Genomic DNA, 27967 nt, shown 5'->3' with positions numbered 1-27967 from the left:
TCAAAGAGCAAAACTGATTTAGTTCCTAGAGAAAGAAAAATTTGGCCAGCAGGTCTCTCTGGTGTTCCTGTTGAGTTAGGCAGGCCGGGGGTCCCAAGATGCTTAGAAGAAGTTTCAGCTACTTGAGGAATAGTTAACGCACCTTGCTCACCACTGCCCTCTCTTTCTTTCTTTTTTTTTTTAAACTAAGAGGATTATTGGATTATATTGACTCGACAGGGAACAAGGAATGTGTACTCGAGCTACTTGTATATCTGAGTGCCTTCCTGGTGTGCAGTAAACATCTGTTAAATTGGATTCCCCAGGAGATACATCACACTATCTTCAACCCACCTCCAAAACCACAGAAAAAAAGCATCAGCCTTCACCGGCCCGCCAAAACTAAGCAGCATCCCTGAAGTGACTGTCCTCTTTAAGGACATTCGGTTTTCAAGATTTTAGCTGCCTGTCAGCAACTTGTTAACTTCTGTCCACGTTGTCACCACCTCCTCCCTCGTCCACATGTACTCTGCAAATGCGCCCTCCCCACCCAGCCAAGGAGACCCCCGACTCGTGAAGCAAGGAGCCCTCCTGATGGCACCAGCACCGCCCCCCACCCCTTGCTGGGGAATGGAGGGGAAGGGAGAGGGGTCCTCTGTATTTTGAGGGCGCCCTTTTGGAAGAATCCAGAGGCGGCCCGAGGTCGAACGGAATCCCGGTGTGCGAGAAAACGCTCCCGGAGGCCACTGCCTGGGCGCCGGGGGCAGCGGAGCTGGCACCAGCGGCCTGGGCGGGGCGGGGTTGGAGATGGGGGGCGGGGGCGAGGAGCGGCGGGCCCCTCCCGCCCCTCCAGCGCGCAAGCGCAGGCGCGCGAGGTGCGGAGGCGGCCGGGAGGGCGGTGGAGCCGGCGGGCGCGGGAAGATGGCGGCGGCGGCGGCGGCCACGGAGCAGGTCTGTGAGCCCCGCCGCAGCCGGGGGCTGGAGGGCCGGGGGAGGCTGGGGTCCTGCCGGTGAGGTCCTCCGTAGGACCGGCAGGCGGGGGCTGGGGCGCGAGGGCGGGCTCCGCGGGGCGGGGCTGGGCGGGAGCTGTCCGCAGCCCGGGATGCTGGCGAAGGCCGGGCGGGACCCCGGGCAAGGGTCTCCGGGGCGGATAAGGGGGAGCCAGCCGCGGGCTCCCGGCCTGGCCTGGCTGTCCCTTGGCGAGGTCAGGAGGGGCGCTGTCTTGGAGGCCTGGGATGGGGTCGAGGCAGCCGGGAGCCTCCGCCAGGACGTACCGGGGACATGTCCTGCTCCATGGCCAGCGAAGATGCGGATAAAAATAACCCCAGCCAACGAGCCGCCAGCCTCCCCTGATACCAGCCAAAAAACAGTCAGCTGTTATTGGATATCAGCTTGCGGCCACTTCTTGTGTGCCATCCCCCTAGGCTGACAGCCACGTTTCTCCTCCCGCTTTGGTTCTGGAGACTAAGTCGCCAATCAGTACAAGACTGTCTCCTATCCAGTTGGTTTAAAATCATTTTTTTTAAAATCCTTTATCAAGTATTCCCTAATCTGCATTGTAAACTTGTAACTTAGAATAGCTTAAAAGGCTATTTTCTTCCCCAAAAGCAGGCTATACATTATGCACACACTTACACACACATGCACACATTTACACACACACACACACACACACACACACCTGTAGTTACTAGGGTGGTTTGTTATAATAAAAATAATTTTGATAGTCTCTTCCTCCCTTCTTAACTGTTATTTTCCTTTAACAATAAACTGTGGTAGGATAGTTTCTTTGGAAACGTCTCATTCTTCAGCATTGTTGAAAAAAATAAATGAGCCAGGTAGCCAACATTCTGTTTCCAGAAAAATCTTGTCTGGAAAGATTTTCTTAAGTAATTAACTGCTTTTAGAGACATAGTAGGTAGATATCACTGGAACAGTGATGCTGAGCGCCATGAAAAATAAAAGACATGACATCTGCCTTCAAAGTTAAAGTCAAACTGCCAGATAAATGCAGAAAAATCAGCTAAAGATGGTAGGCAAGCTACAGCACCTAAACAATAAAATGTAAAGGAATGAGTGAAATTGAGACAAAGCTTCTTGGAATTGTTGAGATTGAAATTGTCCCTTGCTTTTGTGATTTCCCTCCTGAATTATCAGCGCCTGTTTTAGACTGTTCTTTTTTCATCTGCATCACTTGTTGATACTCTTGGGAGTTCCACCTAGTTTCTATTTTTGCTTTACACAAAGACTGGGCAATCTGATCCATCCCTTATTCTCCACTTCAGAGTTAGGTATTTATGTCTCCAGTCGGAATTTAACTGAATTTTCCACGGGCACCCCAAAGTCAGAAATTTTTAATGGTGAATGGTGCATCACACTCACCATTAAAAGGGCTACAACCATCCATTCACTTGGTTCACCTTGCCACAAGCAGGACTGGCTCAAGGGAGCTCAGGGTGGACCCACCTTTGGGTTAATGCTCTGCTCTCCCAGGCTTGGTACTTGAGCAGAGAACCTCACATTTTCTTTTTGCTCTAGACCCCACAAATTATGTATCAGGCCCTACTTGGGGGTCATCTTAGATCCCCCTAAGCAACACTCACATCCAGTCAATCACCGGATCCTTTCAGTTCTACCTCTTGAGGACTCTCCCAAATCTTGATGTGCAGTGTCCAAATTCAGTCAAGCCTTCCTTTGGACTGTTAGGGAAACCTGCTGTTGATGTCTCCATCTCTAAACTCATCTATTCCAGTTCAACTCTTCTTGGTTTAATTTTGCTGTAATGCAAATCTATCACTAACCTATTTTAAATCCCCATTGCCTTCAGAATAGAGTCTGTCATTCTTGATGTGGTACTTATATCTACTCATTTATTGATCCCTAACCACATCTTGGGGCTTCCCAGTGGCTCAGCGGTCAGGAATCCACCTCCAAAGCAGGAGACCCAAGTTTAATCCCTGAGTGGGGAAGATCCCCTGGAGGAGGAGGGCATGGTAACCCACTCCAGTATTCTTGCCTGGAGAATCCCATGAACAGAGGAGCCTGGAGGAGTTCAGTCCATAGGGTTGCAAAGAGTCGGACATGACTAAAGTGACTTAGCATGCAAGCACAACCACATTGCACTTCTTATTTTGTCCCATTCGTATACTCATCTTCTTCACCATCCATATAAAATTACCAACATTAGTTTGCACAAGATGACCTCTACTCAGTTTCATGATGTTTCCTCTGCCTGGAAGGCCTTTCTTGGTACTTTACTTGGCTAACTTCTGTTTGTCCTTCAATGTTCAACTGAGGCCCCAGCTTTTTTGAAGAATCGTCAACTCATGACCTTGATAAGTCAAAGGGTATTCCTCTTATGCACTCTTTTCAGTTTCATTGCTCTACCACTGCACTTGCCATGTTGAGCTGTAATTGCTAATGACTCCATCTATCTACTCTGCTGGCCTGTAAGTAAGTTTGTTGAAAGTAGGTGCTATGCCTTGCACGTCTTTGTAGTCTGGAACATCTGGCATATAGTAACTCATCAGTAAATGGTAAGTACAAAGAATGAAATATACTGATGTACATGAATTGACAGAGAAAAGTAAAGAATTCATCCCAAGAAGGTAAGATGTGCCCTGTCTCTCTCTTATGTAGACCTGTATTCAGAGTCTGGCTAAGAGTTCTAAATTGCCTGTCTGACATCACTGTCATAATCCTATACTGGATCTGTGAAAATTAGAAGCAAACTCACTTTCCCTAAGATATTCTACTTTCTCTGGCCGAAAAACTACCAAAATACAAATTCAGCTCTAAAATGTTTGCAGTGTCGACAGGCCCTCATAGCTTCTGCACCTCATGTGGATACACAACCTACACGACTGTATTCAGCAACTTGTTTTGTGTTAAACCTGTTAAGTAGATTGAAAGCTCTTCTACAAAGCCTTTCTTACTGCTTCAGTTCAGTTCACCCACTCAGTTGTGTCCGCTCTTTGCGACTCCATGAACCACAGCACGCCAGGCCTCCCTATCCATCACCAACTCCCAGAGTTCACGCAAACCCATGTCCACTGAGTCGGTGATGCCATCCAACCATCTCATCCTCTGTCATCCCCTCCTCCTCCTGCCCTCAAACTTTCCCAGCATCAGGGTCTGTTCAAATGAGTCAGTTCTTCGCATCAGGTGGCCAAAGTATTGGAGTTTCAGCTTCAGCATCAGTCCTACCAATGAACACCCAGGACTGATCTCCTTTAGGATGGACTGGTTGGATCTCCTTGCAGTCCAAGGGACTCTCAAGAGCCTTCTCCAACACCACAGTTCAAAAGCATCAATTCTTCAGTGCTCAGCTTTCTTTATAGTCCAACTGTCATATCCATACATGACCACTGGAAAAACCATAACCTCAACTAGACGGACCTTTGTTGACAGAGTAATGTCTTTGTTTTTTAATATGCTATCTAGGTTGGTCATAATTTTCCTTGCAAGGAGCAAGCGTCTTTTAATTTCATGGCTGCAATCACCATTTGCAGTGATTTTGGAGCATCTATTTCTGCTTTATTGACTATGCCAAAGCCTTTGACTGTGTGGATCACAATAAACTGTGGAAAATTCTGAAAGAGATGGGAATACCAGACCACCTGACCTGCCTCTTGAGAAACCTGTTTGCAGGTCAGGAAGCAACAGTTAGAACTGGACATGGAACAACAGACTGGTTCCAAATAGGAAAAGGAGTACGTGAAGGCTGTATTTTGTCACCCTGCTTATTTAACTTTTATGCAGAGTACATAATGAGAAACGCTGGGCTGGAGGAAGCACAAGCTGGAATCAAGATTGCCAGGAGAAATATCAATAACTTCAGATATGCAGATGACACCACCTTTATGGCCGAAAGTGAAGAAGAACTAAAGAGCCTCTTGATGAAAGTGAAAGAGGAGAGTGAAAAAGTTGGCTTAAAGCTCAACATTCAGAAAACTAAGATCATGGCATCCAGTCCCATCACTTCATGGGAAATAGATGGGGCAACAGTGGAAACTGTGGCTGACTTTATTTTTCTGGGCTCCAAAATCACTGCAGATGGTGATTGCAGCCATGAAATTAAAAGATGTTTATGCTTGCTGCTTGGTGGAGTTTAAAAAATTTTGTCTGCCACATTACCCACAATGATTATTCTTGCCTTTTTCTGTTTTCCATAAGCCCTCAACCAGCCTGCTACCCCTGCAACCACAGTAAGATTCCAGATGCCCTCTCCGCTCTTTATTGAGAGCTGACCTTGCCTTTTACATCCCGAGGAAAAATAGAAATGGTTTCTCTTCCTGGTGTGAACCATTTGAATGAAATGGGAGCCCACCTTTTAAGACTCTTCTGTACATTCACTTTCTTTCCTGTCTCCTGGAGGATCTTATTTCCCTCATTACTCTGCCCTACTCTGAGGTATCTGGTCTTTGTCCTTCTTGGCATGTTTCCCTCTGCCATCAAACATGTGAGTCTTCCTACAAATTGTTGGAAAGGGACAGAAAGATCCTAACAACAAGAACAAGCACAGTTTTCCTCTGACAGTACATAATTCTTTAGTTATTGTCTTCTCTCTCAATGAAAATAAATGTACACTTGCTGGCATCTTTTCAGGACTATTTCTACTTACCAGTTTGCTACTCAGAGTTTGAAAATCACAGAGGCAATTCTTACCATATTAAGTTCAGCAATGCTGCACATCCTTAGTTTTCTTGTATTTCTCATTTTCCATTGCTCCTGCACAAAGTTTTCCAAGAGTACTTCCTTGGCTCTTTGTTCTTTTGCTCTATACAAGGGGTCCCTGACTTCCAGGACCCAATGCCTGATGATCTGAGGTGTAGCTGATGGAATAATAATAGAAATAAAGTGTGCAATAAATGTAATGCCCTTGAATCATCCCCAGACCATCCCCCTACACCCCAATCTGTGGAAAAATTGTCTTCCATGATACTGATCCCTGGTGCCACAAAAAGGGTTGGGGACCACTGCTTCATGTTTGTTTTTTTTTTTTTACAGTAGACTGATATTAGTCTCATAGATTTAATTTACTTTGAAGCTGAAGACTCAAATTCGTCAAGTCCTGACTGACCTAATATCTCATACCATCCTTCTCATTGCCTCTGAGGCATGTGGTCATTTCTCATTCAGTTCAAATGCAGCATATGTAAAATCTCCCTGCTTCATTCCCCATGTTTAACTAGTCACCATTCAGTAAACTGAGGGGCTTTTTTTTTTTTTAAACCTGGCTACAAATTCACTCAGTTATTCTCTTGAAGTGTATTTTTAATCTCTCCTTTTTCATCCCACCTGTTTTAGGCCGTCAATACCTTGAGTTTCCCTTACGACAACATCCCAGCAGCCTACTTGCTAATATTCTCCTCTTTCCTGTGTCTCCTGCAAATACTCACACATTTAGCATCCTGAAATATATATTGTTCATATTCAGAGACCTTTAGTGACTCACAAATAAACAGATGTCAAGACTAGAATTTGTTCACAGGTGTCCCAAAACTTCTACAACCTGTCCTCCTTTTCCGCTTTGATCCTGCCTGCATTGCCAGATCTGACTCACCTGCTCCTTCTGGTTTCCCGGACAACTCTAAGCCCTGCTGTCTCTTCTCCCATGAACTCCACAGCATGTATTGTCTGTACTATTGATTTTGGCATCGGAGCATACAGAATACGTTATTGTGCAAATCACATTTGTAATATCTGGAGGATAAGGATCTTGTCCTGTATTTCTTTTGTATTCCTATGTATGGGATTAATGTTAAAGCCTAAAGAGCTTAAAAAATGCTTATTCAATAAATTAATTTTCTCAAAGCTCTCAAAAATATGAAAGGTGGGCAGTAAGCATTTCTACTCCTTCCTTTTATGTTCATGATATACCAAATAATCACCTACAATGTCATTCAACCTTAGTCAGAGGTTCTCAAATTTTTTGGTCTCTGGTTTTCTTTTTACTCTTCAAAATGACTGAGAATCCCAAAGAGAAAAAGCTGTGGATTTGTAGGGGGAAATCAAGAGAAATTAAGTCTGAAGGAATCTCTGGTATCTGAAATTATTAGACATACTCATTTCAGTAAAATATCACTGAGTGCCTTGTTGTTCAGTTGCCAAGGTGTGTCTGACTCTGCAACCCCATGGACTGCAGCACGCCAGGCCTCCCTGTCCTTCACCAACTCCTGGAGTTTACTCAAACTCCTGTCCATCGAGTCGATGATGCCATCCAACCATCTCATCCTCTGTCATCCCCTTCTCCTCCCGCCTTCAATCTTTCCCAGCATCAGGTTCTTTTCCAGTGAGTCAGCTCTTCACATCAGGTGGCCAAAGTATTGGAGTTTCAGCTTCAACATCAGTCCTTCCAATGAACACCCAGGACTGATCTCATTTAGGATGGACTGGTTGGATCTCCTTGCAGTCCAAGGGACTCTGAAGAGTTTTCTCTAACACCACAGTTCAAAAGCATCAATTCTTCGGCACTCAGCTTTCTTCACAGTCCAACTCACATCCATACATGACCACTGGAAAAACCATAGCCTTGACTAGACGGACCTTTGTTGGCAAAGTAATGTCTCTGCTTTTTAACATGCTGTCTAGGTTGGTCATAACTTTCCTTCCAAGGAGCAAGCGTCTTTTAATTTAATGGCTGCAATCACCATCTGCAGTGATTTTAGAGCCCCCCAAAATAAAGTCTGTCACTGTTTCCACTGTTTACCCAACCTTTTGAGCTGAAGTGATGGGACCAGATGCCATGATCTTAGTTTTCTGAATGTTGAGCTTTAAGCCAACTTTTTCACTCTCCTCTTTCACTTTCAACAAGAGGCTCTTTAGTTCTTTGCTTTCTGCCATAAGGGTTGTGTCATCTGCACATCTGAGGTTATTGATATTTCTCCCGGCAATCTTGATTCCAGCTTGTGCTTCATCCAACCCAGCATTTCTTATGATGTACTCTGCATATAAGTTAAATAAGCAGGGTGACAATATACAGCCTTGACGTACTCCTTTCCCTATTTGGAACCAGTCTGTTGTCCCATGTCCAGTTCTAACTACGCCAGAATACTGGAGTGGGTAGCCTTTCCCTTCTCCAGGGGATCTTCCCAACCCAGGAATCGAACCCAGGTCTCCCGCGTTGCAGGCGGATTCTTTACCAGCTGAGCCAGATGGAAAGACAGAAAAACCATACCTTTGACTATATGGACCTTTGTCGGTGAAGTGATGTCTCTGCTTTTTCTCTGCTGTCTAGGTTTGTCATAGCTTTTCTTCCAAGGAGCAAGCATCTTTTACTTTCCGGGCTACTGTCACCACAGTGACTTTGAAGCCCAAGAAAATAAAATCTGTTACTGTTTCCACTTTTTCCCCATCTATTTGCCCTGAAGTGATGGGAGCAGATCCCTTGATCTTAGTTTTTTGAATGCTGAATTTTAAGCCAGCTTTTTCCCTCTTCTCTTTAACCCTCATCAAGAGACTCTTTATTTCCTCTTTGCTTTCTGCCATTAGAGTGGCATCATCTGCATCTCTGAGGTTGTTGATATTTTCCCCGGCAATATCAGCAGCACAATGGTTGCTTTATGGTAACTTAATGTAGCCAGTGGGCTTCCCTGGTGGTTCCGCCTGTCAATGCAAGAGACTCAGGTTTGATCCCTGGGTCGGGAAGATCCCCTGGAGAAATGGCAATTTTTTGGAAATGGCAATCCACTCTAGTATTCTTGCCTGGGCAGTCTCATGAACAGAGGAGCCTCATGGGCTATAGTTCACAGGATCTCAAAAGAGCTGGACACAACTCAGCAACTAAACAACAAATGTTAATCAGTACAGTTCTTTCATGGTAGCCTAACCTATACACTTGTGAATGAATTGTAAAAATAAAAACTTTTTATGGCATAAAGTATCACAATCATATTCATATCCTTTTTAAAAAGCCAGTGATATGGGATGATCAGCTGATAACCAGTTTCTCCAGTTATGAGACAGAGAGACTGTACATAATATAATTCTTTAAAAACAAGGTTATAAAACAGTAAGGAAATTGTTATTACTTTTATATTAACTATTACTCATCTTATGTATCTACATGTTTTATACATTCACAGCAAATCTTTTAATTTTTTCAGTATTTCATCTGCAAGTTTTTTTAAATTGTTGAAAATCTCCAAAATTTTTTCCAATACATTTATTGAAAAAAATCCATATATAAGTGGATCCATGCTGTTCAAACCCATTTTGTTCAAGGGTCATCTGCACATTCATGAGAGAAGAAGAGTAAAAAAAGAAAACAGCATCATAGAGGGTTTCTTTTGAAAATGATTTTCACCCTCCAGACACTTAAAGGATTTCAAGAAACCTCTCCATGGTTTCTCAGCCCATACTTTGAAAACTGCTGGTCTAGGATAATACTAACTTTAGCCAACTGGAGTGATAAGTAAAGTGTATTAGCCTTTCTAAATTCTTTTCATGTAAATGAAGTATGTATATGATTAAGCAGATCTTTATAAATTATTAATAAAAACAGTTCCACTATAGAGTATATCTATCAGCTCTCCCCCAAAATGAGCTGGCTGTTCACTTGACTGATGGTAGGACTATTCAAAGCAGATAGTGGAAGTCTGTTATCAGACTGTTACCTACAACCCTTCTCAGTACAGTCGTGTCTCCGCTTGGAGCCTGCAACTCAACATGTGTGTGCATGCATGCTAAGTCACTTCAGTTGTGTCCAGTGCTTTGCAACCCTTTGGACTGTAGCCTGCCAGGCTCTGTCCATGGGGATTCTCCAGACAAGAATACTAGATAGAGTGGGTTGCCATGCCCTCCTCCAGAGGATCTTTCCAACCCAGGGATCAAACCATGTCTCCTGCATTGGCAGATGGGTTCTTTACCACTAGCGTCACCTAGGAAGCTCCAGTGCAACATGACTTGAGGTTTATTAGTAGAAAATGTATCACTAACCAATTCAGCTTTCTTTCCTTATGAATTTGCACCTAACAAATAATGCATCCAAAATAGAGGGTATAGCTGCTCCATTGTGTTTTATTTTGCTTTTAGCAAAGTTCCAATGGTCCTGTGAAGAAGTCCATGCGTGAGAAGGCTGTTGAAAGAAGGAATGTCAATAAAGAGCACAACAGTAACTTTAAAGCCGGCTATATTCCAATCGATGAAGATCGCCTCCATAAAACGGGACTGAGAGGGAGAAAGGGCAATTTAGCCATCTGTGTGATTGTCCTCCTGTTTATCCTGGCTGTCATCAATTTAATTGTGAGTATTTAGCACAGAGTATTCTTTTCTTAATTAGCATGAGGAATTTTTCTTCTGTTTTTAGTGAAATCATGGTAAAGAATCTGCCTGCAGTGTGGGAGACCTAGTCAGTCCCTCAGTTGGGAAGATCCCCTGGAGAAGGAAATGGCAACCCACTCCAGTATTCTTGCCTAGAGAGTTCCATGGACAGAGGAGCCTGGCAGTCTACAGCCCATGGGGTTGCCAAGAGTCAGACACGACTGAGCAACTAACACTTTCTTACCTTGTTTTTTTGGCATTTAGCTTTACTGTACTTTGCCTATACTGCATTTTTTACAGATTGAAGATTTGAGGCAGCCTTGTCCCAGGCATGCCTGTTAGTGCCAGGCATGGCAGCATGCTCACTTTTTCCAGCAGTGTCTGCTCACTTCAGTCCCCTTGTCACAGTTCAGAAATTTTCACTGTATCTCAAGAGTTTTTCTCATTATTATATTTCTTATGGTGATCTCTGACCAGTGATCTTTAATATTACCATTGTAATTGTGTGGGGTTCCCACTATCCACATCCATAAAAGATGGTGAATTTAATTGATAAATGTTGTATGCATTCTGATTGCTCCATCCACTAGCCCTTCCCCCCTTTCACTCTTTCTCTCTCTCTACTTGAAGTGAAGTGAGGTGAAGTCACTTGGTCATGTCTGACTCCCATCATGCTCCTCTGTCCGTGGGATTTTCCAGGCAAGAATACTGGAGTGGGTTGCCATTTCCTTCTCCAGGGAATCTTCCCAACCTAGGGATCTAACCTGGGCCTCCTGCATTGTAGACAGACACCTTACTGGATGAGCCATTCCCTAAGAGGCCGTTCCCATGGCCTCTTAAGTGTTCAAGTGAAAGGAGGAGTTGCAAGTATCTCTCAGTTTAAATCAAAAGTTAGATATGATTCAGCTTAGTGAGGAAGGTACATGACAAGCTGAAATCAGCTGAAAGCTAGGTCTTTTATGCCAAACACTTAGACAAGTTGTGAATGCAAAGAAAAGCTTCTTAAAGGAAATTGAAGGTCCTACTCTAGGGAATTCCTTGGTGGTTCAGTGGTTAGGATTTGACACTTTGACTGCCAAAGTGCCCATTTAAATTCCTGGTCAAGAAATTAAGATCTCACAAGCTTTGCAGCACAACAACAACAAAAACTTAATTCCTATTCTAGAGAACACATGAATGGTAAGAAAACAAAATAGTTTTATTGCTGATACAGAAAAAGTTTTACTTGTCTGAATGGAAGATCAAACCAGCCACAAAACTCTCTTAAGTCAAAGCCAAATCCAGAGTAACTAACACCCTTCAATTCTATGAAGGCTGAGAGAGGTAAGGAAGCTGCAGAAGTTTGAAGCTAATGGAGGTTGGTTCATGGCGTTTAAGAAAAAAGGCTCTCCATAACATAAAAGTACAAGGTGAAATAACCTGTGCTGATATAGAAGCTGCAACAAGTTATCCAGAAGACCTAGCTAAGATCATTACTGAAGGTGACTTCACTAAATGACAGATTATCAATGCAGACAAAACAGCCTTATGTTGGAAGAAGATGCCATCTAAGACTTTCGTAGCTAGAGAGAAGCCAGTGCCTGGCTTCAGAGAACACGCTGATTCTCTTGTTGGGGGCTGAGACAGCCAGTGACTTTAAGTTGCATCCAGCGCTTATTTGCCATTTGGAAAATCCTAGGGCCCTAAGAATTATGCTAAATCTTCTGTGTCTGGGCTCTGTAAGTGGAACAACCAAGTCTGGATAACTGCACACTTGTTTACAACATAATTTACTGAATATTTTAAGCCCACTGTTGAGATTTGCTGCTCAGGAAAAAAAAAAAAGTTTCTTTCAAAATGTTACTGCTCGTTGATGATGCATCAGTCACCTAAGAGCTCTGATAGAGATGCACAACGTTGTTTGCGGTGTAGATGTAGTGTTGTTTTCATGCCTGGTAACACAACATCCAGTCTGCAGCCCACCCATCAAGCAATAATTTTGACTTCCAGGTCTTATTAAGAAATATATTTTTTATTAAAAAAAAAAAGAAATACATTTTTTAAGGATAATAGCTACCGTAGATAGTGACTCCTCTGATGGATCTGAGCAAAGTAAGTTGAAAAGCCTTTGGAAAGAATTCATTATTCCAGATACCATCAAGAACAATGGGGGTTTATGGGAAGAGGTCAAAATATCAATGTACACTGCAGTTTGAAAGAAGTTGATTGCAGTCCTTATGGTTGACTTTGAGCGGTTCAAGACTTCAGTGGATCAAGTAACTATAGATGTGGTAGAAATATCAAGATAATTAGAAAGAGCCTGAAGATGTGATAAATTGCCACCATCCCCCTGATAAAGGATAAGGAGTTGCTTCTTATGGATGAGCAAAGAAAGTGGTTTCTTGAGATGAAATCTCCTCCTGAGGGAGATGCTATGAAGATTATGGACATGACAATAAAGGATTTAGACTGTTACATAAATTTAGTTGATAAAGCAGTGGCAGGTCCTGCACAGAGATGCCTCAAAGCCTTGTTAAGACTGTTTGGATCTCCGTGAAGCCCTGCTATACCCACGTTTACCTGGAGATTTGGGTAGGCATGGCTTCATGATTTATAAAATCAGGAGTGCTGATAAAAGAGGTAAAGCCTTGTAAGTTTCCAGTCCTGCACCTGCTCGTGGTCATCATTAACCAGCTTTACTTGAGTGGGATGTAGGTCTGACTGTGTTGTGGGAACACAGGACGTTGTGTATGCTTGTAGCAGTGCTGCTGCTCTCGGGCATGAATAAATGTGCCTGTGAGGACCTCTCACCCGCCACACACACACACACACACACACATAAATAATAAAAGCAGTAGCAGGATTTGAGAGGATTGGCTCCAATTTTGAAAGAAGTCATACTGTAGGTAAAATGCTATCAGCTATGTGTACTACAGAAAAGTCATGAAGAGTCAGTGCAGCAAACTTCATTATCATCTTATTTTTAAAAATTGCCACAACCACCCCAGCCCTTCAGCAACCACCACCCCGATCTGTCAGCAGCCATGAATGTCAAGGCAAGACCCTCCACCAGCAAAGAGTTTATACTCACTAAGGGCTCAGGTGATAGCACTTTTTAGAAAATAAGTATTTTTTAATTAAGGTATGTACATTTTTTTTTTTTTGGCCTAACCTCATGGCTTGCATGGAGAAGGCAGTGGCACCCCACTCCAGTACTTTTGCTTGGAAAATCCCATGGACGGAGGAGCCTGGTGGGCTGCAGTCCATGGGGTCGCTAAGAGTTGGATACGACTGAGCGACTTCACTTCACTTTTCACTTTCATGCATTGGAGAAGGAAATGGCAACCCACTCCAGTGTTATTGCCTGGAGAATCCCGGGGACGGGGAAGCCTGGTGAGCTGCCATCTCTAGGGTCGCACAGAGTCGGACACGACTGAAGGGACTTAGCAGTAGCAGCAGCATGGCTTGCAGGATCTTAGTTCCCTGACTAGAGATCAAACTCAGATCCTCAGCAGTGAGAGTGCTGGGTCCTAACCACTGGACCACCAGGTGTACCAACAGGATTCCCTGAAAGTTGTTTTTTTAGATGTAATGTTATTGCATGCTTAATAGCCTACAGTATGCTGCTGCTGCTGCTAAGTCGCTTCAGTCATGTCCGACTCTGTGCGACCCCATAGACAGAAGCCCACCAGGCTCCCCCGTGCCTGGGATTCTCCAGGCAAGAACACTGGAGTGGGTTGCCATTTCCTTCTCCAACGCATGAAAGGGAAAAGTGAAAGTGAAGTCGCTCAGTCGTGTCCGACTCTTCGCGACCCCATGGTCTGCAGCCTACCAGGCTCCTCCGTCCATGGGATTTTCCAGGCAAGAGTACTGGAGTGTGGTGCCATCGCTTTCTCCTAAGTGTCCTTAGGGCTCATCAACTCACATTGAAGGGCTGCAATTGCTGATGACTGTGACATCCTTGTATACTGATACAGCAGGAAATACTTCATTTCTCACCATGTATTAATTTTACTTAGAAAAAAATGTTTATAGACTCTTTCCTTTAAACAACTTAACTTTTAAAAGATTAGCATCAACTCAACAGAAGAGACCTTTCCCAAGATGATTTTATTGCCTTCATCTCGTAAAAATACACTCCTTCATGTTTTCTTTCAACTTTTACCAAATTTACTTTGCCTCCTCAGCTTAAAAATAGTGAACCTTGGATGCAGTAAAAGGTTACCTTTTGCAGTCCTAAATCTTTATAGTTGAAGAACGAAAGGACCTGAGGTAGACTAGTTTACACCAAGGTATGAGGAGTTGGTGTATTACCTTTTCCAAAGATAATTGCTTTCTTAAAGAAGGAGACTTTTTAATAAATATTTATTCATTTATTTGGCTGTGTCAGGTCTCAGTTGTGGCACATGGGTTTAGTTGCCCCACGACATGTGGGATCTTAGTTCCTTGACCACGGATCGAACTCATGTCCCCTGCATTGCAAGGCACATTCTTAACCACTGGACCACCAGGAAAGTCTCTTAAAGAAGAGGACTCTTAACCCAAGGTTGAAACTATCTGAGAGTTAAATGTGAAACCCTCTGGCATGTGTGTGGACAGACATTTTCAGAGACTGATTATTGGTATCCCTAACACCGATCATGAACATGGATGCAGCAGTTCTACAGGGATTCTGTTTACTGTATTCTTTACTTCTAATACTCTTAAGTCAGTCCTTGTATTTTATGTACATCTAAAACATTTGTGTCTAATTGTTCACTTAAATTGAAAAGAGCTGAAACTATAGCTTTACTAGGAGCACATGTTCTGAATTTATTTTATTGAAAAGTTATGGTTAAGATAGCAAAAAAAAGAGACATTTTTCATCCACTTCTGCTCTAAAAAGTTCAACCTAAGGTTACAATGTCAAGAAGCAGAAATATCTTGGAAGAAAGCGGGAGGCAATCAGAATTCTAAATCATAATATTTGAAGACAAAAAGGAGGATAAGGAATGGCAACTTACCAGAGAAGAGAAACTGCATGTTGGGGAGGGGTTGCAGAGGGCATTGGTGGAAGTGCCTTGCAGAATCCTGAAAAACCTCAGGAAGTGGAAGTACAAGTTCCTTGAAAAGCAGGAGTGAGAGGGGAACCGAAAACAGAAAGCTGCTTTGAAAAATCCGTAGAAGGACCCATGCGATCCCCAGCCCTGCTCCCCTTCCAGCCAGCAGTCACGGAGCTGCCCCTCCTCACCCTGCGCTGAACCAGACAGGATTCTTTCTGCTGAGGGTAGGCATGGGTTTCCACAGGAAAGCAGGGGAGTGCTGCACCCTGAGTCTTGAGGCTCCCTTATCCTCATCCCCCACCTCCAGCTCCCTGCACCAGGCTTACATTCTCTGGGCAGGATCTGAAGATGCTGACACTTGGCAGGTCCCCGTGAAAAAGCTACCTAAATCCCCCTACTGTGAAGCCTGTCAGTTACTAGCCCCACCCCACACAGAGACCTTTCCATGAACTTTTTATAACCACTGTGTTAAATATGAACACAGAGTCACAGGGATCAGTAAATTTTTATGAAAAGCTCCCAGAATTGAGAAATCATTGAGACCAAAAGCACCCAAACCACGGAGAAAGTAGGAATTCAGGGAAATAGAGAAAATGTAGCAAATGACAGTAAACTTAGATGTCCGTCAGCAGACGAATGGATAAGGAGGTTGTGTACATATACACAATATCAGGGCTTCCCTGATAGCTCTGTTGGTAAAGAATCCGCCTGTAATGCAGGAGACCCCAGTTTGATTCCTGGATTGGGAAGATCCACTGGAGAAGGGATAGGCTGCCCACTCCAGTATTCTTGGGCTTCCCTTGTGGCTCAGCTGGTAAAGAATCCACCTGCAATGTGGGAGACCCCAGTTTGATTCCTGGGTTGGGAAGATCCCCTGGAGAAGGGAAAGGCTACCCACTCCTGTATTCTGGCCTGGAGAATTCCATGGGCTCTATAGTCCATGGGGTCACAAAGAGTCGGACACAACTGAGTGACTTTCATTTACTTACTTATACCCAATGGAATATTACTCAGCTATAAAAAGGAACACATTTGAGTCAGTTCTAATGAGGTGGATGAAACTGGAGCCTATTATACAGAGCGAAGTACTTCAGACAGAGAAATATCAATACTGTATATTAACACATACGTATGGAATTTAGAAAGACAGTAATGATGATCCTATATGCAAGGCAGCAAAAGAGACACAGAAGTAAAGAACAGGCTTTTGGACTCTGTGGGAGAAGGTGAGGGTGGGATGATTTGAGAGAGTAGCATTGAAACATGTATATTACCATATGTGAAATAGATGACCAGTGCAGGTTCGCTGCATGAAACAGGGCACTCAAAACCAGAGGGATGGGGTCGGGAGGGAGGTAAGTGGGGGATTCAGGATGGGGGGACATGTGCACCCGTGGCTGATTCATGTCGATGTATGGCACAAACCATCATAATATTGCAAACTAATTTTTTAAAAAGATAAAACACTAAAATCATTATCTTCAGAGAAGTAAGAGGATATTGCGTCCATTAAACAAGGATACCATGCCATTAAAAAGCAATTAAAGAATATGGAAAAACTCATAGAAATATACACACATGGGTGGGTAGATGAATGGATAGATAGGTAGGTAGATAGATAACATAGATATTGGAAGAAAAAAGAAACCTGCACGAAATTCAACAAAATTAATCCATGAACATGCTGTTAATAGGAGTTTTAGAAAGAGAAAAGAACACACTAGGGAGAATGTTATCAAATAAATCAAGAAAATTTGAAAGCTACCATTCCAGGTCCATGTGTGTGTGTGAAGTCGCTTCAGTTGTATCTGACTCTGCAACCCTAGGGACCGTAGCCTGCCAGGCTCCTCTGTCCATGGGATTCTCCAGACAACAATACTGGAATGGGTTGCTATTTCCTACTCCAGGGGATTTTCCCCCCCAGAGATGGAACCAGCATCTCTTAAGTCTCCTGCATTGGTAGGCAGGCACTTTACCACTAGACCACCTGGGAAGCCCATTCTGGTCCAGCAGATGCCTAAAAAGGACTCACACCAAAGCTATCACTGTTAAATTTAAGCAGACCAGGAATAAAGCGAAGATCTTAAAATCTTCCATAGAATTTTTTTAAAAAAGACTACGTATAAAGAACACAAAATCAGAGTGGCATCAGACCTTTCAAAAGCAGTGCTGGAAACTAGCAGGCAGGAGAGCAAGGGCTTTCAAAATTCAGACAGAAAATAATTTCGAATCTAGGAATGTGTGTCAAGCTAAACTATCAATCAAATGTGAAAGATTATAGAGACGTTTTCTTAGCCGTGCTCAAAAAATATTTACTTTCCATACATTCTTCCTAAGGAAGCCACGGGAGACTGCTTTACTGAAAGAAGGTACTAAACCAAGAAGGTTGAAGACAAGGATACAGGAAACTGCGTACCCCACACTGGAGAAAGAACAAGGAAGCTGCAGCATGAAAGTGAAGGGAGGGCTCAGGGTAACAGCTGTGAGGCAGACCCAGAGGGCAAGAACAGACTAGAGGCAGAAGATGAGGGTTCCAGAAAGAGTTCTGGGCGAGGAAAACAGAACTAACACATTTTCTGGGAGGTTTGGACTTTTAGAACATTTTATTGAGAGACATTTTATAGAAATGTTGGAGAGTTTGAAAAGACTTAGTCTGATATTCAGAGAAATTAAGCAAATAAGGGAAAGACAAAAAGACACTGAAAGACACAAAGCCCAAGAAAAGAACTGCCATCATAGTACAGTGTTTGGCTTAGTATGAATAATATTTATTTTGTCATAATGGCTGAGAATACTGAACATGGATGTAACGTGCACTGGAGTTAGGGGAGAAGAAATATAAATGAGCTAAAATTCTCATCTGCTAAAATAGATTAATAGATAACAATCTAAAATTGATCAGTAAAGACATAACACACACCTTATTTAGAAATATGGAGAGAAGTTCTAGACAAAAATAGCTAAAATTGCTTAAAGTGGACAAGATACAGAGAGGGGTAAAAAAAAACTGCTTCCTTTTTTTTAACTTTTAGATTTGTATATAATACCTTGATTAAAATAAAATTGGTTTTGTTTGTAAGTGGAAACCCAGTTTATGTGTTTATGTCACTGATGAAACCATTTAGGAAGTTTAATCCTTTGGCAGCCGCCTTTTCTGTTTGCTTTCAAGTTGTGTTAAGAATGTATGCTGCCTATCAACAGTGGGTTTGATTGCTCTTTTAGATAACACTTGTTATCTGGGCTGTGATTCGCATTGGACCAAATGGCTGTGACAGCATGGAGTTTCATGAAAGTGGTCTGCTTCGATTTAAACAAGTATCTGACATGGGAATTATACATCCTCTTTATAAGAGCACAGTAGGAGGAAGGCGAAATGAAAATTTAGTCATCACTGGCAACAATCAGCCTGTAAGTAACCATATTATTTGAAAAACATTAGTGAAAAATTCTTTGTAAAAACCTCAAGTTGATTGTTTGAAATGGATATTTTCCTTTAGAGAAAATTCATAATTATATTTGATAATACTGGTCTTGTAATCTATTAATATTCAGTACTTTCTTAATATTCTAGGTTTTGTTTATGGTAACATTTTCTGGGATAGATACAATTACTATGAGAATGCATACTCTTTTCTCCTCCATATGAAGAAACCATTTTATAAAGCACCTTCGGCCCACCCTCGCCTTCCCCCACTGTGTCCAATACGACATTGTAAAGCAGTTATCCTCCAGTTAAAAATAAATTTTAAAAATCATCACCTTCCCAGGTTAGAATAACCTCTACTCCCTGGGTGTCTGGTAGGGAATACGTCCATCTAGTCAGTGGCAACCCCGTCTGGTAGGGAATACATCCATCTAGTCAGTGGCAACCCCTGCCGAATGGCTAATATAACTGACCAGAACCTGAAGGAAGCATCCTTACTGGCCCTGCCCATCTTAGCTCTGGGTCCCTGTGCTCGGCAACCATCTGTTTTTTGCCAAGCATTACAGCACATAAGCCTGTAAGCCCTCATTTGAAAGAACTCTTCTCCCAAGTGGGTGGAGGGAGTCAGAGAGAGGCAGTGAAAATTACTTGAAGTTAAAAGTCTGTTATTGTAGAGTTTTTGATAATGCTCTTGATGAATTTTGGATGCAGCCTTTTTCAAAAACATATTCATGATGAAGTGTTTTTCTGAAGATTGTTTTTCAGCAAGGGACAACAAAGCTCAGTGTGGAAAAGAACAAAACTTCTATTACAAGTGACATTGGCATGCAGTTTTTCGACCCAAGGACTCAAAATATCTTATTCAGCACAGACTATGAAACTCATGAGTTTCATTTGCCAAGTGGAGTGAAAAGTCTGAATGTTCAAAAAGCATCTACTGAAAGGGTATGGTTTATTTACTTTGCTTTATTAATGGAAGAGAATTACTGTCTAGAGTTACAAAGTGTGTATGGGGAGGAGGCAGTTTTACTGATACAGTGCTGTGAAAGAATTAACTCCAAAATAGTGGAAAAGATTGGTTCTACATTTGTCATCAACTGGTTTGTGTGATCATTATCAAATCATCTCTCTTTACATCTATAAAATATGAATGAAAACACTTGCCTTTCATATTTTTTCATTGAAACTTCTACTCTTCTATCTCTAATAACAATTCTCACTTTAATTTAGAAATTCTTCATCACTAGTTTTTTTTTTTTAATTTTCAGATTACTAGCAATGCTACTAGTGACTTAAATATAAAAGTTGATGGGCGTGCTATTGTCCGTGGAAATGAAGGCGTATTCATTATGGGCAAAACCATTCAATTCCACATGGGTGGTAATATGGAGTTAAAGGCTGTGAGTATTTTTTGAATTTAAGTGAATTGCTAGATTCTTGGGTATATAAACCCATGTTTGGAAAGTGTAGTTATGAAAAATGATAGTGTATTTGTATTTTTTTGACATGGAAAGATGTTCACAATAGATTATGAAGTGGAAGTAAGTTGTAAAACAATGTGTGAAATACCTTGTTTTTATTTTTCAGATTATATGTATGTTTATAAAAACCTGGAAGGTTATGCCAAAATGTCAACAGTGGTTAGTTATGGGCAGCAGGGTAACAGATGATTTTTATTTTATTTCTGCTTGCCTGTTACTTTCTAAAAAAATTTTTTTTTGCATAATGATGCCTGTATTATTTTAAAAGGCAAGCAAACAAACAAAAAAAAACTTCTTAAAGAATATCAAAATAACTATCCATGCCCTGAAGTTGATGGGGTTTTTTCAGTTAAAGATATTTCATATCCCTTCCTGGGTTTTGTATCTAGTGATGTAAAAATCAATTCAGTTCAGTTCAGTCGCTCAGTCGTGTCCGACTCTTTGCAGCCCCATGAATTGCAGCACGCCAGGCCTCCCTGTCCATCACCATCTCCCGGAGTTCACTCAAACTCACATCCATCAAGTCGGTGATGCCATCCAGCCATCTCATCCTCTGTCGTCCCCTTTTTCTCCTGCCCCCAATCCCTCCCAGCATCAGAGTCTTTTCCAGTGAGTCAACTCTTCGCATGAGGTGGCCAAAGTACTGGAGTTTCAGCTTTAGCATCATTCCTTCCAAAGAACACCCAGGGCTAATCTCCTTTAGAATGGACTGGTTGGATCTCCTTGCAGTCAAAGGGACTCTCAAGAGTCTTCTCCACACCACAGTTCAAAAGCATCAATTCTTCGGCGCTCAGCTTTCTTCACAGTCCAACTCTCACATCCATACATGACCAGTGGAAAAACCATAGCCTTGACTAAACGGACCTTTGTTGGCAAAGTAATGTGTCTGGTTTTCAATATGCTATCTAGGTTGGTCATAACTTTTCTTCCAAGAAGTAAGCGTCTTTTAAATTCATGGCTGCAGTCACCATCTGCAGTGATTTTGGAGCCCAAAAAGATAAAGTCTGACATTGTTTCCACTGTTTCCCCATCTATTTGCCATGAAGTGATGGGACCAGATGTCACGATCTTTGTTTTCTGAATGTTGAGCTTTAAGCCAACTTTTTCACTCTCCTCTTTCACTTTCATCAAGAGGCTTTTTAGTTCCTCTTCACTTTCTGCCATAAGAGTGGTGTCATCTGCATATCTGAGGTTATTGATATTTCTCCCGGCAATCTTGACTCCAGCTTGTGCTATACTTCCATTAAAAAAACTGCTTTACAAATTTAAAGAAAGTAAAATTACATGACCACAAGATGGCAGCATTGGAACAAAATTTGAAAATTCCATGTACTATCTCAATTTCATGTACTATTTCTGAAAGAAAATGGAATACCAGACCACCTGACCTGCCTCCTGAGAAATTTGTGTGCAGGTCAGGAAGCAACATTTAGAACTGGACATGGAACAACAGACTGGTTCCAAATAGGAAAAGGAGTACGTCAAGGCTGTATATTGTCCCCCTGCTTATTTAACTTATACACAGAGTACATCATGAGAAACGCTGGGCTGGATAAAGCACAAGCTGGAATCAAGATTGCCGGGAGAAATAATAATAACCTCAGATATGCAGACAACACTACCCTATGGAAGAAAGCAAAGAAGAACTAAATCTTGATGAAAGCGAAAGAAGAGAGTGAAAAAGTCGGCTTAAAACTCAACATTCAGAAAACTAAGATCATGGCATCCGGTCCTGTCACTTCATAGCAAGTAGATGGTGAAACAGTGGCAGACTTTATTTTGGGGGGCTTCAAAATCACTGCAGATGGTGACTGCAGCCATGAAATTAAAAGACATTTGCTCCTTGGAAGGAAAGTTATGACCAGCCTAGACAGCATATTAAAAAGCAGAGACATTACCAACAAAGGTCCGTCTAGTCAAGGCTATGGTTTTCCCATAGTCATGTATAGATGTGAGAGTTGGACTGTGAAGAAAGCTGAGCACCGAAGAATTGATGCCTTTGAACTGTGGTGTTGGAGAAGACTCTTGAGGGTCCCTTGGACTGCAAGGAGATCCAACCAGTCCATCCTAAAGGAAATCAGCCCTGAGTATTCATTGGAAGGACTGATGTTGAAGCTGAAACTCTAATACTTTGGTCACCTGATGTGAAGAACTGACTCATTTGAAAAGACCCTGATGCTGGGAAATATTGAAGGCAGGAGGAGGAGGGGACGACAGAGGATGAGATGGTTGGAGGGCATTACCGACTCGATGGACATGAGTTTGAGTAAGCTCCGGGAGTTGGTGATGGACAGGGAGGCCTGACGTGCTGCAGTCCATGGGGTCGCAAAGAGTTGGACACGATTGAGCAGCTGAACAACAACATCACTAACATAGTCAATTAACGATTTCCATCACTTCATAATCAACTTTCTCTCATTGATTTAAGCACCCTCTATAAGCTGATGACTCACCTTTGGAACTTCTTCTTTCTCCCCTGAACTAAGATTCATATATCCAACTGCCTTCCCACCTCTCCACTTCAGTGTCTAATAGGCATCTCAAACGCAGCACATCTAAAAGTCTGCATATCCTGCCTCCCTCCCCAAACATGTATTTCTCTCAGTGTTTCCATCTTGTTAAATGGTGCCCATTGGTTCATCAGCAGAGCCTTCGGGCTCTACCTTCAGAAGATGTACAGAGCCTGGCTGATGCTCGCCGCCTCCTCCACCTCCACCACCATGGTGCAGACCACTGTCATTTCCTGCCTGCACTGGCAAAACAGCCTCCTCTTTCACTCCTGTATGCAGTTCTCTATAAAAACAGCCAGAGAAATCCTTTTTAAAAGATCATGTCACTTCTCTATTCAGAACCCTCCAAATGTCTTCCCGTCTGATTGGGAATAAAATCCAAAGTCCATTCCCTGGCCCCATGTGTCTTGCCCCTGGTTATTTCTGTGACTCACCTCCTTCAGCCACACCGGCCTCCTGTCTGTTCCTGGAACACAAGTCCCACGTGCATATTGTTCTTTCCTTTGCCCGGTCACCCACATGCCCTGCTCCCTCATGTCACCCAGTTTCCACCAGACTGTGACCTTATCAGAGAGGCCTTCCCTGACCTTCCTCGGTAATGTAGAACCCCACCTGGTCACTCTCTCTCTACTTATCCTGACTTGCTCTTCTCAGATGATGTTCGTTTTACCTCTTAAGATGTTTATTGTCTGCCCCTCCCCAGTAAAACATCAATGTATGAGGACTTGAACTTTGCCGGTCTGTTGACTGCTATGTACTCAACACCAAGAATAGTGTCTGACACATAGGAGACATTTAAAAATAATCATTGAATGAAGGAAAAGAAGAAAAGGGAAGAAGGGAGAGAGAGGAGTTCCAAAAAAGAAAGAGTCTGCAATACAGTAGTGCTCCTGGGACAGTGGGCTGGAAGAAGAGAACTTCCAGGCAGTCTTCTTTGAGTATCTGGTCTTCAAAATTATATGGCTTGAATCTTCATTTATGGTGTTTCCAAAAATAATTGGAAAGTAAGATTACTTTTCTCTAAGAGAAAAACATTTTCTAGTTTTTCTTTTTCTGTTCATTGTCAGAAACGTATCAATCAGAAACTTAGTTAAAATTCTTTCTGCTGCTGCTGCTGCTAAGTCGCTTCAGTCGTGTCCGACTCTGTGCGACCCCGTAGACGGCAGCCCACCAGGCTCCCCCGTCCCTGGGATTCTCCAGGCAAGAACACTGGAGTGGGTTGCCATTTCCTTCTCCAATGCATGAAAGTGAAAAGTGAAAGTGAAGTCGCTCAGTCGTGTCCGACTCCTAGCGACCCCATGGACTGCAGCCTTCCAGGCTCCTCCGCCCAGGGGATTTTCCAGGCAAGAGTACTGGAGTGGGGTGCCATTGCCTTCTCCAAAACTCTCCTAAGTAGTAGCAAATGAAAATGATCTGAGACTTGATCAGTGTAAGTCTTATGTGCACTTAGGAATTTTGATATAATTTTTAGCTAACTGAGAAATAAATTGTGTTAAGTGTATAAATACACCTTATGAACAGTTACTAAGAGGTCACTAGTCGAATTTCGATTGGTTTGGGAATTTTTTTTTTGTTATTTTGGTCCTGACTTTATCTTACCACCTTCTATTCTTGCTCATATTCCAGTGAGTTTATTGTTTTTGTTCTGTCCCTTCTTGTGGGTGTAAATAAACCGTATGATTTTTCTCCTGATAGGAAAACAGCATCATCCTGAACGGAACTGTGATGGTCAGCACGAATCGCCTCCCAAGTTCTTCCAGCGGAGACCAGTTTGGTGGTGATGACTGGGTGCGTTACAAACTCTGTATGTGCGCTGACGGAACGCTCTTCAGAGTGCAGGTGACGGGTCAGAACATGGGCTGCCAGACCTCAGACAACCCCTGTGGAGACCTGTACTAGAAGAACCCAAGATTCATCAATAGATTCATATTGTGACTTGACTTTTTATTTTTTTAAGACTAGGCATGCATATCATGTTTTTACAGAGTTTGTGATAACTCATAATTATTTTATCTGCAGTGCACTGCTGCATCTATTATGTAGTCTCCATGTTTAAAATAGTCTCAGAGAGCCTAAATTCTAATACATTTCATTGAGTTGCACTGATCTTCAATTTACAGTTCTCTAAAATTATTGAGAGAAATGAATATAATCAAAATTAATCTTTAAAGAAGTATTCTTAAAATGCCACTGTTCCTGTCTAAAGGATAAAGGGATGAAGCAACTGTTTAGACTCACTATAAGTAACTTTTGGTAACTAATGGGGATAGACCCACTTACAATACTTAAAGGTACACCATCAATAAATACTACATGTTCTGTCTTTTGGCTTCTAAGAGGAAAGACAGATTTTTAGTGCATTACTTTCAACTATATCCTCACATACAAGTGAGGTCACTAAAGAGCTTCACATATGGGAGATAGTAAGGAACTAAAGGTCCGTCTCGTCACAGCTATGGTTTTTCCAGTAGTCATGTATGGATGTGAGAGTTGGGCTATAAAGTTGAGTGCTGAAGAATTGATGCTTTTGAACTGTGGTGTTGGAGAAGACTCTTGAGAGTCCCTTGGACTGCAAGGAGATCCAATCAGTCCATCCTAAAGGAGATCAGTCCTGGGTGTACATTGGAAGGACTGATGTTAAAGCTGAAACTCCAATACTTTGGCCACCTGATGCGAAGAGCTAACTCATTTGAAAAGACCTTGATGCTGGGAAAGATTGAAGGCGGGAGGAGAAGGGGACGACAGAGGATGAGATGGATGGAGGGCATCACCGACTCAATGGACATGAGTTTGAGTAAACTCTGGGAATTGGTGATGGACAGGGAGGCCTGGCATGCTGCAGTCCATGGGGTCACAAAGAGTTGGACACAACTGAGTGACTGAACTGAACTGAACTGATGGTTCCTTAGATTTGCACTAGGATGAAAATACTCTAAGAGAATGTTCACTCATTAAATATTGATTTACTCGTTAAATACTGTGTTCACAATGTGGTAGAAATGAAATGAAAGCACCATCTCAGCTTTAACTAGTAAATGATGACAGCTGTCACTTACGGAGCATCTTACACTGCTAGGCGTTGTCCTAAGCATTGCACGTGTAACGTCTAGTTCTCACTACAGACTGTAAGCAGACGGTATCCCAGTTGACCCATTTAGGAAACTGAGGATTAGAGAAGTTAAGAAACTTGCCTGAGGAAAGAGCAGGGTTGGGATTGGAATTCAGATGTGATTCAAACCTAGATAGACCTGTTTCTAAATACCACATTCTTTTTATCACTATCTGTACTGAATTTTTAGGTATTTAAAACTCTAGAAAAGATGAACAGAGGCTAATTCAGACTTACCTATGCAGATAAGAATCAAAACAGTTGTGCTACTCTAGATAAAAGAAAATCAATCTCATGTCAAATAACTGACCAGTCAATATCAGATTTCAAAGTTTCTTAAGCCAGTTCCAAAATATTATACTATAGAGAGGTCATAGTTGTGGGTTACCCCCATTCCCCAACTGGGGTGCCTGACTGGGTAAAGGGGTTGCCAAGATATGTATACCTCGGCCTTCCAGGTGGCACATTGGGAGACGGGAAGGTCATGTCCCAGGCGAGCCCCGCTGGCCAGAGATGGCTGGTGAGTTTACCCCAGCGAGCCAGACACATATTAACCTTTTTAATATGTGCCAAACCTTGAGAAGAGTCAGGAAGCACTGGACTAAAGGGCACTAATGCAGGAAGTAATACAAGTAATTTTTATGTCAGATGAGAATTGATCTTTGCTTCTAACATCAGCACCCATTGTAATGATTTACAGCCCTCAAGGCTGTTGATTTTTAATGTGTTTCATACTTAACTTAAAAGGAATTCTGGTATTATTAACACACATGCAACATCAGGAAGAGAGACTTCAAAGTAGTGTGCCGTAAAGTAGGCAGCAGAGATAAACCATAATCCCCATTTTGCATTTAAATATAACAATACTCTGTCCTTGACACTTTGAACTATATAGATGAGAAAATCAATACAAAAAATAATTTGCATTCAGTATTGTCACAGTCTGTCTGATAGAAAAACCAAACCACAAAACAGTAGAGACTGACTTGCCTATTACTGAGTACAGTTTTTAAGTGAAGAAAAAAAGAGAGGAAGTGAAATTTATGACCTGTGGGTATTGTTAGTTGTAGTGATATTCAAAACCCATATGAATGATACTCAGAAAAAATCCATTGGAATTTTCATTCAGCTGCTCAGTATATTTGTAAATTTTACATTCATTACATGTCTGCTTTATTTAGATTTGCTTTGCAGTTTTGTTTAGATAAATATTTTTACAAAAACCGCAAAACACTGTTACAAAGTATTATTCATTGAATGTAATTCATGAAACAATCTATTTTTACTTCTCTGAGAAATAACTTGTTTTTGATACATTTCCATAAAGTGCTTTGGACATGAGAGAATATTTTGATGTTTTTATAGAACTGATTGTTAAGGTAACAGGTATAGTATTTTAGGACACTTTACAGGTAGCTTTTGCTTCTTCATCGAAACATAGTCCTGGAAAATTCCCTGGGAAGCAGAACAAGAACAAACCATCCATTTTGTGTAACAGTAAAGCCTCAGCTACTCATTCTCACCATCAGATGGTATTTTTCTATAAGCTGAATTCTTAACTTTGCCTCTTCTGCTGATTCCTCCCCTCCATCAAGCACTGATACAACAGGCAACAGACTTAGGGTGAGTAGAGGACAAAGACAGGATCCCAGGAAAATGGGGCAGACCCACGCTTGTTTAAATAACTACTCTCCTTTAGAGATAGATGACAGTGACAAGGGGGACAAATGAAAGCAAGGTACTTTAGAGGCTGTGTAATGGGCAGGTAGGAAGAGTGCAAACAGCACACAGTAGGGACTGTCTATGTGTTGTCTGTAATATCTAAAAATATACTTGTGTTCTTTTTGCATTATGAAAAAAACAAATGGTGTTTGATAGTTTTGAATGAACAGTGAAAGTTCTACCTAGTTTTGAGTGAGTTCTTTAAAAGAATGAGGATGTTACGGTGCTAAACTTGACAAAAAAAGAGACCACTGAAATGCTGATAATTTTAGTAACCTTTTTTCAAAGCATTGAGGGGGCAAAGATTACAAATTATGCCATATAAAAATAAACATACATCTGTTTTGAGTTACTAATTTGACTTTCAGTTGATTCAGTTTGTAATAACTGTTAATGACCTCTGTTTACAATAAAGATTCTATAAAATTGTTTGCTGCTGATTGTTTAATTGTTAAAAT

At 41.9% G+C, this 27967-nt stretch overlaps 1 protein-coding gene and 1 pseudogene across 1 annotated transcript; both read left to right on the top strand.

Moving 5' to 3' along the window:
• Positions 1–816: 816 nt before the first annotated feature.
• Positions 817–27938, top strand: SGCB (sarcoglycan beta). The gene is made up of 6 exons (XM_070372381.1): positions 817–930; positions 10015–10224; positions 18486–18671; positions 19441–19632; positions 19956–20087; positions 24374–27938. Exons 1-6 carry the CDS (start codon positions 901–903, stop codon positions 24575–24577), a joined length of 954 nt encoding a protein of 317 aa, XP_070228482.1. The 5' UTR covers positions 817–900; the 3' UTR covers positions 24578–27938.
• On the top strand, positions 12561–13370 carry LOC138988228 (ATP synthase subunit ATP5MJ, mitochondrial pseudogene; annotated as a pseudogene).
• Positions 27939–27967: the final 29 nt, after the last annotated feature.

This window comes from Bos mutus, chromosome 6 (genome assembly GCF_027580195.1).
Source record: "Bos mutus isolate GX-2022 chromosome 6, NWIPB_WYAK_1.1, whole genome shotgun sequence".
Taxonomy (NCBI): Eukaryota; Metazoa; Chordata; class Mammalia; order Artiodactyla; family Bovidae; genus Bos; species Bos mutus.
The sequence above is the reverse complement of the archived record's forward strand: the minus strand, read 5'-3'. Positions and strand labels throughout refer to the sequence as shown.

What these genes read in the sequence shown, in the direction of transcription:
- SGCB (XM_070372381.1), top strand. Translation starts at nt 901, where the DNA reads ATGGCGGCGGCGGCGGCGGCCACGGAGCAG. An exon ending in TGGCTGTCATCAATTTAATT is followed by an intron (nt 10,225 to 18,485) that starts GTGAGTATTTAG and finishes TTGCTCTTTTAG; the next exon opens with ATAACACTTGTTATCTGGGC. An exon ending in GTAATATGGAGTTAAAGGCT is followed by an intron (nt 20,088 to 24,373) that starts GTGAGTATTTTT and finishes TTCTCCTGATAG; the next exon opens with GAAAACAGCATCATCCTGAA.